The sequence below is a fragment of the Ranitomeya variabilis genome, chromosome 4, assembly GCF_051348905.1.
Source record: "Ranitomeya variabilis isolate aRanVar5 chromosome 4, aRanVar5.hap1, whole genome shotgun sequence".
Classification (NCBI taxonomy): domain Eukaryota; kingdom Metazoa; phylum Chordata; class Amphibia; order Anura; family Dendrobatidae; genus Ranitomeya; species Ranitomeya variabilis.
This window is the reverse complement of record NC_135235.1, coordinates 35,526,811-35,540,457: the sequence shown is the minus strand read 5'-3', so window position 1 is coordinate 35,540,457 and position 13,647 is coordinate 35,526,811. Positions and strand designations below refer to the sequence as shown.

Genomic DNA, 13,647 nt, shown 5'->3' with positions numbered 1-13,647 from the left:
ATCAGGGAGCGGGATGTACATGCTGCCGCGACTGCTGGTTTAAGGCCTCCACCAGCTGCCTCCCATGAGCCTCGGAGGAAGGCATCTGCCTTTTTGTCCATAGGGTCTTTCAAGACCCCCATGTCTTCGAATGGGAGGGCATATTTCTGGGATGCCTTAGCGATGGCCACATCTAGCTTAGGTGCTTTATCCCAAAAGGAGCAAGATTGATCATCGAATGGGTATTTCCTTTTTGGTGTGAGTAGTGTCTTTCTTACGGGTTTTTTCCATTCTTTCTTAATTAAAGCCTGGATTTTTTCATTAAGGGGGAAGGCCCTTCTCTTTTTTTGGTCGAGCCCCCCAAACATTATGTCCTGGACAGATTTTTTGGGGTGAGAGTCTGCCAACCCCATAGTGCTTCTGACAGCCTTAACCAGGCTGTCTGTTTCCTCTAAGGGAAAGCAACTACGCCTCCCAGAGGAGGTCGAGGATGATGATGATGATGCCGAGGAGGAAGAAGAGGTGGAGGAGTCTGAATCCATATCCTCCCCTGAATCACCGGACTCAGGAGACGGGGATCTGTGCTTGGTCTTCCTCCGCTTTTTCCCTCCTTTAAGGGACTTGAAGGTCTCTTCTACCTGAACTTTGATCAGGTTTTTAAGGTCCGCTGCGAACCCGGGGAGGCCCTCTGACACTGTCTGTTGGATGCATACACTGCAAAGCCTCTTTTCCCACGAAGATGGAAGATCTTCCCTACACAGAGCACAAATCTTATGCTTAGACTTGCCTGTGCATTTCTTCCCCTATAGTAAGGAAGCACAAAAAATAGGCCCTCACTATCACTAACATTCACGTAGATCACTTACCACCTTATGGACCCATAAATACCGGTTGGGTGTGATCCAATGTCGGTCTATCCTTAGAGCCGGATGCTGTGCTGGAGTCCTTGCTGCGCAGTGATCCAGAACGTCCTTTACCGGTATCCTGGTGCCCTTTCTGGGGACGCTGCCTCTGCTGCTGCTGCTGTGGCGGCGCCGGTGGAGATGCCCTGGACAGGGGAGATGCGTGCTCGACGTCGCTCATTGCTGGTGAACGCTGGTCGGATTCCATAGGAAGCGCTTGCCCCCATGTGTGTGCTCATTAAGTAGTAGTGGAAGGCGCCATTTATTTATTTATTTTTTTCTTTTCCCACGCATGCGCAGTTCCGGCGAGATCGCACAGAATCTCGCGCCTGCGCCGATCGCCGCGTGTAGTGTGCCCCCGCTAGCGCGGCAGCACAGCGCTGTATTCCCTGCGCCTGTGCGGCCCTTCTGCCCGCGCGCCGATGGGAATCCCGGCGCGAGCGGTGCCGCAGCCAGCCGCGCGTGCGCAGAGACCCCTTCTGTCATAATCCCGGGGAATCTCGCGCGTGCGCAGCGGAATCCAAGATGGCGCCGCGCATCACCGTACCTTGTTGCTGGCTTCCCGGAACCCCCGGGAGCTACAGCCCGCAGTCTTACGCCGGAGGAGCAGGATGTAGGCTCCTTATCCACAGAGGGACTCCCCTTGGATCATGCTGCTGCCGGTGAGTCTTACCTAGAGAGGTGGCCATGGTCCAGCCACCTCTCTCCGCGCACCCTAAAGGCCTGCCAGCCCCAGCGGTGGCGCTTCGGGTCACCACACCAGCCGAGGCAGGGGCGCCCCCGCTGCCTGAATCGAGCTGATTGGCCCCGGCATTGACCACGAAGAATCTCTCTTGACGACACCACGGAGGTGAATCTGTAGGTCTCCCATCAAGGACAGGAAACCAACTGATGCAGGAGAGAGGTACCGCCTTTTTATCTGTAGGTTTCCTGTCCTTGGTGGGCGGATCCCCTCTCTCCGTGGTGCCGTCATGGGCGTCAGAGAAAACTTTTTTAAGGGGGGGGGGGGGGGGGGGGGGAACAACACTACTTTAAGTATTTTACACAATTCAGTGTTGGATTCACAGCTACGCTGCTCAGTACAGTGATAAAATGGTTTCAATTCTGCTGCCGCTTCTTAACAGGTGCTATATAGAGATAGGAATCCCTCGTGTCTGTGTGTGTTGTGTATAAGACACATAGGAGGTTGTGCGCAGCATCTCGTTTACAGACGACAGAGAGGAAAACTGGTGTAAAATGCAGATTATCTATATATATAATTGTCTAAGGGTTTTTCCGTCTGTCTGTTTCTGTCTGTCTGTCCTGGAAATCACGCGTCTCTGATTGGTCGAGGCCGCCAGGCCTCGACCAATCAGCGACAGGCACAGTATCGACGTACATGTCATAATGGTTGCCATGGCGACGATGATGTCAAAGGTTGCCTCGACCAATCAGCGACGGGCAGAGTCTGCCGCGAATTCTGGAATCATCATTGTCCATATACTATGGGGACATGCATATTCTAGAATACCCGATGCGTTAGAATCGGGCCACGCAGTACATAACACAGCCCACGCAGTATATAGCAGCAACGCAGGATATAACACAGGCGACGTAGTATATAACACAGGCCACGTAGTATATAACACAGGACATGTAGTATATAGCACAGCCCACACAGTATATAACACAGCCCACGCAGTATATAACACTGTCCATGTAGTATATAGCACAGCCCCCGCAGTATATCACACAGCATAATTGTCTAAGGGTTTTTCTGTCTGTCTGTCCTGGAAATCTCGCGTCTCTGATTGGTCGAGGCCGCCTGGCCTCGACCAATCAGCGACGGGCACAGCATGGCGACGATGATATCATAAAGGATGCCTCGACCAATCAGCGACGGGCACAGTCTGCCGCGAATTCGCCTCGACCAATCAGCGACGGGCACAGTATCGACGTAGATCTCATAATGGTTGCCATGGTGACGATGATGTCAAAGGTTGCCTCGACCAATCAGCGACGGGCACAGTCTGCGCGAATTCTGGAATCATCATTGTCCATATACTACGGGGACATGCATATTCTAGAATACCCGATGCGTTAGAATCGGGCCACAATCTAGTACATTATATAATGGCCAAACATGACAGGTTATTCTGAAAAATCACAAATACACTCACAAAAAAAAAAAGATGGTTTCTAGTAGCAGCAACAATCTATCTGCTGCCCCCGACTTCAATTTTGCAGTATTTTTAGCCATAATGACAAATTATGATAGAAAGAAATGCAAAATCATTACCAGGACTAAAAACGAATATAAGTGGACCCGAGTGCAAACTGAACAATCCCTTTAATTGCTAATTTTTAACAGTTAACATGTGAAGACGGAGGGATTTAGGAAATGCTGTGTGCGATATTAACGAACATAATATGACCTGAATGAGCAGTCGGATTCCTGGGTACGAGCGTAAAGGCATTGCTGCTAACCTTGGCTTTGTTTGGTGTGACACGTACAGGGGCTGATACAGAGAAACAGACATCTTGCTTTTAGCACAAGAAAGCAGTTCCCGTCTGTCAGGGGAGCCGCTATCCTCTGATGTGCTGTACAGAGAAAAGAGCAATAAAGATGCATTCTGGAGAACATAAAACGCCACACTAAATAAACCGCAGATCTCCTGCACAGCAGACGAGGAAAGGAGGCGCAGCGCGCGGCAGACGAGGAAAGGAGGCGCAGCGCGTGGCAGACGAGGAAAGGAGGCGCAGCGCGCGGCAGACGAGGAAAGGAGGCGCAGCGCGCGGCAGACGAAAGGAGGCGCAGCGCGCGGCAGACGAAAGGAGGCGCAGCGCGCGGCAGACGAAAGGAGGCGCAGCGCGCGGCAGACGAAAGGAGGCGCAGCGCGCGGCAGACGAAAGGAGGCGCAGCGCGCGGCAGACGAAAGGAGGCGCAGCGCGCGGCAGACGAAAGGAGGCGCAGCGCGCGGCAGACGAAAGGAGGCGCAGCGCGCGGCAGACGAAAGGAGGCGCAGCGCGCGGCAGACGAAAGGAGGCGCAGCGCGCGGCAGACGAAAGGAGGCGCAGCGCGCGGCAGACGAAAGGAGGCGCAGCGCGCGGCAGACGAAAGGAGGCGCAGCGCGCGGCACACGAAAGGAGGCGCAGCGCGCGGCAGACGAAAGGAGGCGCAGCGCGCGGCAGACGAAAGGAGGCGCAGCGCAAGGCAGACGAAAGGAAGCGCAGCGCAAGGCAGACGAAAGGAGGCGCAGCGCACGGCAGACGAAAGGAGGCGCAGCGCACGGCAGACGAAAGGAGGCGCAGCGCACGGCAGACGAAAGGAGGCGCAGCGCACGGCAGACCGCCATGGACAGTACGGGTAATGGCAAAGAGAGGAGGTGGAGACATCAACCGGACTCCAGAAATACTTCATCCTAATAATATCGCCACTGCTCATATCTTTATGTACTGATACAGCCACGTTGTTTTATTACAAGAGCTTTAATTACACATTTCTGACACTATGTCCTCCAAGGTTTACGTGTTCCTCCGAATATCCAAAGGAAGGTGCAATCAGCTATGAAAGAGAATAAGCTCGTGTTCACATGGGAAATTAAAAGTTTATCAGTGTTCGATTTATGGCTGTGTAAACGCAAAGAACGAAAGTACATTTAAAGGGACCCAGTCACCCTCAAAATGCCTTTTAAATGGTCTATACAGTGCTGTGTATGCCTGAGCCCCTATAGTAACCGTACATGCACTGTACCTGGAAGGCTGCCTGAGAAAATAATTCATAAGTAAAAAAAAGTGCACTGTCACGCACCAGTTCATGACAACTGGGGCGTGCTGCAATACCAGATTCAGCCCACAGACAATAATGGCGCCTTTTCTGGGGAAAATAAGAATGCACCCCCCCAACAACCCTTAAGAGGCAATGTGCCATTGGAAAATAACCCATTGTTTAAATTAGGTATATATGAGGCTTCAGCAGCAATTACCGTAGCCTGACTCGGACCTTACTTATATAGAAGTGTTAGCTGTGCATGCTCTAATTTGGGCAAAGGTCATCTTAAAGTGGTGAGGGTGAGCTGTGACATCACCTATTGTGAACATGTATACTATGTCATCTACAATACATAAAAGTGTTATCAGTCATTGTACAGAAGGAGGAGGAGGAGGTGAGCTGTGACCATCTATTTGAATGGTGGATCCTGTGTTATCTACTGTATATAGAGGTGTTATCAGTCATTGTACAGGAGGAGGAGGTGAGCTGTGACATCACCTATTGTGAATGGTGGATCCTGTGTTATCTACTGTATATAGAGGTGATATCAGTCATTGTACAGGAGGAGGAGGTGAGCTGTGACATCACCTACTGTGAATGGTGGATCCTGTGTTATCTCCTGTATATAGAGGTGTTATCAGTCATTGTACAGGAGGAGGAGGTGAGCTGTGACATCACCTATTGTGAATGGTGGATCCTGTGTTATCTACTGTATATAGAGGTATTATCAGTCATTGTACAGGAGGAGGAGGTGAGCTGTGACATCTATTGTGAATGGTGGATCCTGTGTTATCTACTGTATATAGAGGTAATATCAGTCATTATACAGGAGGAGGAGGTGAGCTGTGATATCACCTATTGTGAATGGTGGATCCTGTGTTATCTACTGTATATAGAGGTATTATCAGTCATTATACAGGAGGAGGAGGTGAGCTGTGATATCACCTATTGTGAAAGGTGGATCCTGTGTTATCTACTGTATATAGAGGTATTATCAGTCATTATACAGGAGGAGGAGGTGAGCTGTGATATCACCTATTGTGAATGGTGGATCCTGTGTTATCTACTGTATATAGAGGTATTATCAGTCATTGTACAGGAGGAGGAGGTGAGCTGTGATATCACCTATTGTCAATGGTGGATCCTGTGTTAGCTACTGTATACAGATATGAACAATCGGTCATTTTCGCATAACACGTTCCCTTTATGTTCCCATTTACAAACCATCGATAGATATAAATAATATATTCTGATGGGCAATGCAGATGTTCATTTCTGGAAACCACAGCCGAGAATCCAAGTAATTATTTCATCCCAAGACTGGGACATAGTAGCAAACCCTATCTGCAAATCTATGTGCAATAGATTTTACCTATGTAATTAGCAGAGTATAATGAGACTACACAAGTCAGTGCAGACATCGATCTCCCACTCCGGGCCTGGAGAATGCAGATTCTGCACACAGCATTGGCCGCCATAGGAGCTGTCACATATTAATTATCCCAGTCATACGCGGAGAATACATGCAGAATTATAACAACCGCCATATGTAGACGCGGTAATAAAGACCGCTTACAGAGCGTTTTCACCTACAAAGGGAGAAATCAGCAGCGACCCACTAATCCCTTTCATTCATGCTGCAATATACAAGCAAGGTTATTTTGGGTTGTTTTTTTACCCTTTCCCCCACCAAGACGTAATAATATATCTAGGTTGGTTGAGACACTGTGACGTGATATTATGCCAAGGCGAATACACGGGCACTGCTACAATGGTAGGATGGCTGCAACTGCCGGGATCAGATTAGACTCTAATCACGGCCGTAAGGCTAAGCGCACACGTTGCAGAATTGCTGCGGAAATTTCCACGGCAATACCGTAACTCCTGCCGCTGGTATATTGCATGCGGAATTGGCATACGTATTCCCGCTAAATAGGGTTTTGCAAGCGTAATTAGCGTGCAGAATGCTAGCGTTTTCCAAGCGATCTGTAGCATCGCTTGGAAAACTGATTGACAGGTTGGTCACACTTGTCAAACATAGTGTTTGACAAGTGTGACCAACTTTTTACTATTGATGCTGCCTATGGAGCATCAATAGTAAAAAGATCTAATGTTAAAAATAATGAAAAAATTAAAAAATGGTTATTCTCACCTTCCGACGGCCCCCGATCTCCTCAGCGGTGCACGCGGCGGCTTCCGTTCCCAGTCACATGACCGCGACGTCATCCCAGGTCCTTCACACACAGCATCCCTGGGAACAGAAGCTGCCGCGTGCACCGCTGAGAAGCTGGAGGACTCCGGGGGCCATCGGAAGGTAAGTATATCACTATTTTTTATTTTAATTTTTTTTTTCAATTATATGGTTCCCAGGGCCTGGAGGAGAGTCTCCTCTCCTCCACCCTGGGTACCATCCGCACATGATCCGCTTACTTCCCGCATGGTGGGTATAGCCTCATGCTGGAAGCGGATCAATTTTTTCCGGAATGCGTTTCTGCTCAGGAAAAAAAAACGCAGCATGTGCATACAAAATTCAGATTGCATTTTTTTAATAGGATGCTTAATGTGAGCGTTTTTTTTTCGCGGTTTTATAGGGAAAAACGCGAAAAATCCAGAATGTGTGCACACAGCCTAAAAGCTCTCAGGGCTGTGATCAAAAGGCTGAGAAGCAGAACAAGGTAAGGAAGGAATGTTATTGATAGCCCTGGGGACCAGACTGGGGCGGGACTGCAGGCAGAGAAACCAAGGAAAGACCTGCACATGGGCCGCCCGCAAATCGCTTCAACAATTCCAAAGTGATTTTTCATTGTTGCAGGGTTTTTAGTTTTACGAGGGCTTGTTTATTACTTGATATACGTAACTTTTATTAGTTTTATATTTAAGCAGTGAAGAAACAAATACATTTTTGCTTTGTATGGCCATTTTCCAAGTCCAGGGCTCCTCTGTTCCTTGGCGTGCGGATGCTTTTACTCAATACTAATGTGGGGTAAGTGATTACATTTTTTTTAATTTCATCCTTTAGTCCCCTTAGGGGACTGGAATTGTCCGATCGCTTAGAATATATACTGCAATATCCGATAAAACGACTAAGAACGTTTGTGTTCGAAACACGTAAGGTCTTCCCTTCTTAACGCCTTACTTCCTTTTTCAGGATTACTATCCATTGTAATTTTAACTTGGTCTAAATAAAGGAATTTGTTTTAACTTATGTCATGAAGGTGACCCTGTTTTGTAATACCTGCAGCACATAGTGGAAATCTTGGTTTCCTGTGAAGCTCAGCCTGTGGATAAACTTCATAGGAGTACCAAGATGGCAGTTAATGGGGCCTTCAGCAGGTTGCAATGGTAACCCGTCGGTGCACCACAATCATGCCATGATGGTGGTGGTGGGGTGAGGTGCATGCGAGGGGGTGCCACAATTATTTTGCTTTGGGGGTTAAAGGGAACCTGTCAGGAATGATCTCACTGTCCAGTTCCTAGCAGGGCAATAAAAATTATAATTGGATTGTAGTAATTTATTGTGCCAGCGCTGGGAAATCAAGCTTTGAAACCACTTGCAAATTATCTATGATGTGCACTGGGGTTGGGGTGTCAATACATGTGGAAGACTTTACCACGCCCCCAATGCACTTCCTGGCTAATTTGCATGTGGTTTCACCGTTTGATTTCTCAGCTCTGATACATCGGATGACTACAAGACTGGTACCAATGTTATTGTCGTACAGTGCAGTATTCAAGGACCCATATTGTTAAAAGTCCTGTGTGGGGAGGAATATTCCAGTTACAATTGAGCACAATATGCCTGTATGTACGAAGCCTCATCAAAGCTTTATTTTAACAAACAATGCAACTTTATCACTTGGACAAAAAAGTGTGGAATTGAGGTACAAACCATATCAGGAAATCGCAAAATTATATCTATTATCCAAAACCCCTGTCACATTTCAAGCTAAAAAATCACCGTCGTTAGTCAAAGGATAAAAGTAATAATCCAGATTACCGTACATACAATTATCTTAATCAAAGCTCAGCCGCCCAACAATTATATCTTATAATAAAGGGTCAACTTGATAATAGAGGCTAAAGAGAAACACAACCCTATGTTGCACGTATGACACGGCAGCGGATCAGCTTGTGACACCGATATAATAAGTAGCTGGTCTGTTACTACAGTGTAAGTCACCGACCTGCATATCCAGAATCTATGCGTCTCCTCCAATATTAAGACTGCTGTAATTTTACACTCCGGGTGCGCACGTCACTCTGCAAGTGAAAAAATAATAACATTAAAATAACAGAAATATTTAGAGATGAAAGCGATTGAGTGGTCAGTAGTGGTGAGAGAACGTGCTGGGATAAGGTGTTATCTCAGCATGCTCGGGTGCTAACCGAGCGACTTCGGCATGCTCGCATAATATGTTCGAGACCCCGTGGCTGCATGTCTCGAGCATGTTCGCTCATCACTAGTGATCAGCAAATGACACAATTGCTTAAATCAAGTTTTTATGTTAGATGTATTTTTTTAATTTTATTTATCACAATCAGTACTTAAAATAAAACTAATAAATCTTGCGATTTCACAGTGGCCACTGGGGATATTCTAGACTCATACTCCCTGCTGTTTCAGGAAATACACGTACATTAGCAGCAGTAGAAAAACTCATTGTTTGCATTGAAGCATCTAATGAGCGTGTGCAAAAATCAACTGAGACCCACCCCATATATCCCAAAATGGAGGACTCAGTCATCCTTGCCAAGGAAGCATTTACACCCACCACTCCTATATACAATTAGATAATCACTGGTCATTTGCACAGGTAACCACTGTTCTTGTGCATTACGCTATGGCTAATAAATAAGTGCACTGAAAACAGGAGCCCTTTAATTGAAGGATTCCTGCCAATTTTGAAAGTTTTTCCCTGTTCATGGGAAATAAATACCTTCCCAATAATAGTGAGCCGATTACTGGACCACTCCCCAATCCCAAGCAAGTGCACCTCCGCTCTATTCATTCTCTATGGGACACCCTGAGATAGTGGAACACGGTGTTCGTCTATATAGAAATATATGTACATTTAAAAAAAATAACAAAAAGAAGCATAATACGAAAAATAGCTAACATAAGTGTGAACAGCAATTTATACAATCTGGTGTCAAGTTAGAAATCTGCATTTCAAACGCATACAAGGGGATTCAGACAGAAGACTGTATTATCACCCCAGGTGATTAATGCAAAATCATGGCTGTCCTGCTGACCACAGGTTTATATACCTTCCCCTTTTAAGGCTATGTGCACACGGTGCGGATTTTGCTGTGGATCCGCAGCTGTTTTCCATGAGTTTACAGTACCATGTAAACTTATGGAAAACAGAATCCGCAGTGTCCATGCTGCGGAAAAAAAAAAAAAGCGTGGAAACGCAGCGGTTTACATTCCGCAGCATGTCAATTCTTTGTGCGGATTCCACTGTGGTTTACACCTGCTCCACAATAGGAATCCGCACAAATCCGCGGTAATTCCGCAGTGCGTTTTACCTGCGCATTTACAAAAACAGGTGCGGAAAAATCCACAGGCATCCCACCTACGTGTGCACATACCCTAAGGCCGGAGTCACACTAGTCTGTAATACGGACGAGTGCTATGCGATAAAAAATCACATAGAACTCGGACCAATGTTAATCTATGGGGCAGCTCCTATCATCCGTTTTTTTCCTCCTCCGTATTAAGCATGCTGCGATTGTCCACGCATCTCAGCTGAGAAACGCCAATGCAAGTCTATGGGTGTGAGAAAAAAAAAAAAATCGCACAGCACACGGACCATCAGTGTGACTTGCGAGAAATTCTCAGGCATTGGTCAGGTGACAGGAAAGGCTCCGCCATTATTTGCTCATTTTGCAAGTGTGTGAGAAAATCTCACCATACGGATGAGAAAAAAACGCATCCTGGCATTGCACACGGATGACATACGGATCTGCATACGGAGAACATTTGTGCGATTCTCGGCAGACAAAATCGGACAGATGTTTTATACATTGTGTGTGACTCCAGCCTTATAGTAAGAAGCTAGGAAGAGGTTAAATGCAGGAGTGGAGAATGTCTAAAGCTGTAAGCCCCTTTAATAGGGAGTGCCTAAAGCCCCCTTTTTTCCCCCCATCAACACAACCAAGCTCTACAGTATCCTATACTGGTGCGTTCACCAATAAAGATGAGCAAATTGATAGTGAAATTGATTTGTTTACAAATTCTCAAATATTTGATTTCCATTTAATCTAAAATTGTTGGGATCCAATTCAGTCAAATCCAGGAAAAATCGTGACCAGCCGGCTGCCATTTTGCTGGATTTTTTGGGCAGAAAAAAAAAAAATTAAAATTGAAAGCAAAAAATTAAACGGAGTTCAGTGGGGAGGCCTGAGATTGGCGTCATACCATCATCTGGATGGTGCGACACATGTCTAATAGAAAGCTGAAAAACAGGACGGAGCAGATGAGCAGAGAGTTGTGATGGCGGCAAAGTAAAAACAGGGGAGGATTTTTTTTAAATAAATGTAAGGAGGTTGACCAGGTTTATGATGAAAGTCTGCAGTCACTCTATGAGACTGCAGATTCACTTGTGTTGTGCTAGGCTGCGCCTGTCTAGTCGGCATGTGACCACATGTATGCAAAGCGCGGTCACTCGCACTCAGCGCCAGAGAATCCTGACAGTGCGCGGTGTGTGATCTGTGAGGGTTCACAAGTCTGCAGTCACACGGAGGGACCGTAGACTTCAATCCCAAGCTTGGCCAGTAAACAGTTGAGGAAAGGTGAATATTACGGCTCTTTCAGATGAGTGTATAATCGGCCGGCGTGCTGCCCATCTGCAAAACAGGGACACGGACAGCACAAGGACCAATGGCTGTCAAAGTGGTTGTCACAGCAACGTTTTTATACAAAGATCGATGGTCTGCATGTAAAAAAAATAAAAATTGCCACATGTATTACTCTGATCTGTATTCTGCCCCATTATAAGTCAATTTGTGCAAAAAAAAATGTATATAGGAAACTTGCAACTAACTAGTGATGAGCAAACATGCTTGGATAAGGTGTTATCTCAGCATGCTCCGGTGCTAACTGAGCGTCTTCGGAGCACTAGAATAATATGATCGTGTCCCCGATTGTCGGTTTCTTACGCAGTCCTTGTATGTGTTGCGGTTGTCGAACAGCCGCTGTGACTCGAACATTTTTTTTTTAACACGCCGAAGTCACTCTGATAGCACCCGAGCATGCTCAGATAACACCTTATCCCAGCATGTTCACTCATCACAATATCTGAGCTTTTATTTATTAAATTAATGTAAAAAAAAACAAAAAAAACAAACACACGGACGACAAAGTGTCAGGTTTTTTCTTCCTGGGGGAATAACGGACAATGCTGCACACTCATCTCAACTTGTTCTTTGGCTGCGGTTACATGATGATATGTAGTTTTCTACAACCAAACCCAGCTGTGCCTCTTGTCTGTGACTTGGTCGTCTCGTCTTTTTTTTTTTTTTTTATTTGATTTCGTTTTTTTACTGACTAAACAATAAAATGGCCAAATCTCGGATAAGTCGCAGTCACACGGAACTTGCAATGAAGTCTATGGAAACAGAGAATCCCTGATCTAGCAGTCAGTGTGGGGAGACGCCGAGTGCTGCACTGACCATTACTGGGGGCGGATGGACTGAGACCGAACTGGATCTGCCGAAATCGAGTCCAGACCTGAGTCCGACAGCCTCACAGACATGACTGACAGGGGGCGCTCTACCCCGAAAGAGGAGGTCAGGGAAGGTCGGAACGGGGACGTGAAGATAAAGGTCATCACCAAAATCCCAAATATGACTATAAAACACTACAAACCTCCCATAGGCAGGAATGGGCCGGTATTATAAGGGGGATTTACCAGGTAACAGTGCTGAGACTTGTAGTTCCACAACAGCTACAGACTGAGCAAGATCCAACTGACAGTTGGGAGCCCAACAGAAATCTAGGGCAGGATGGCACTTGTAGTCCCTCACCAGCTTCACACGTAGTAACTATCACACAACGTCCCGGGGCTTCTTCTAGGACACTACAAGTCTCAGCAGCAGTTACAAGACCTAGCTGCTGAGACTTGTAGTCCTACAGCCGCTACAGACACAGCAGGAGCCAACTGACAGCTGAGACCTCAACAGCAATCTAGCAGGGCAGGATGGTACTTGTAGTCCCTCACCAGCTTCACACAATGTCCCTCAGGAGGACAATAGAAGTCTCAGCAGCGCTAGAGCTCGTTATCATACCTAGCTGCTGAGACTTGTAGTGCCAGCACAGCAAAAGAAGCCAGGAAGTTCTCTCCACTACAGCACAGTAGGGTCACCCCATCATGAGCCAGTATAGCCCAGTATAAACCAGTATATCCCAGTCCCCGGGCAGAGCACTCACATAACAGCGTCAGCCATCTCCCTCCGCAACTGCTCCAGTGTTTGTAACTGCTTCTGGTCACGTGACGCGCTGCTGCTGTCCTCGGGCTACGGCGCGGCGGCGGGGACAAACTTCCCGCCCACTTTCCTGCCTGACATTATACTAGTGATAACTGGAAGTGTTCGCAGGAGGCAAAACCTGATACCAGGGAACCAGGAGCAGAAAGTGCAGAGCTATACACTAGATATATAACCGCAGGACCGTGGTTACAGAGACTACACGGGCAGACAAGTCCTCCAAACGACACTAATGACTAAATACTCAATGTTATCGGCACACAACAAATAAAAGCAATTAAAAAGCCACACAGGAAAAGAAAAAACCCTGAGGGACAGTTATATCAGGAGTAGGTTGTATACAAATATATCCTGGAGTATACAGAGGGAAGACCCCGACTATTATCATCGTAAAGCGGTCGCCGCATTACATGTGGGGCTTTCATGGAATTATATTAGCGAACAATGACTACATAAAGTGCAGTGTGCAAATGGTCGGCTCAATGGCCAATATGGAGAGAAATATGTGACTAATGGCGGCAGGTGCCG

General features: G+C 46.8%; 1 protein-coding gene across 5 annotated transcripts in view; it reads right to left on the bottom strand.

Annotated features, from left to right (window-relative positions):
• R3HCC1L (R3H domain and coiled-coil containing 1 like) overlaps nt 1–13,262 on the bottom strand; it is a 39,887-nt gene extending 26,625 nt beyond the window's left edge. For 3 of the 5 annotated variants that reach the window (XM_077258328.1, XM_077258329.1, XM_077258330.1), the window contains exons 1-2: nt 13,064–13,198; nt 8,817–8,892 (exon numbers count right to left, since the gene is read on the bottom strand). In XM_077258328.1, coding sequence (XP_077114443.1) covers nt 8,817–8,822 — 6 coding nt within the window. In that variant the 5' untranslated portion in view covers nt 8,823–8,892; nt 13,064–13,198. Of the gene's footprint in view, nt 1–8,816; nt 8,893–12,921 lie in introns of all 5 variants that reach the window. The other 2 variants (XM_077258326.1, XM_077258327.1) reach the window with 2 other exon arrangements.
• Nucleotides 13,263–13,647: the final 385 nt, after the last annotated feature.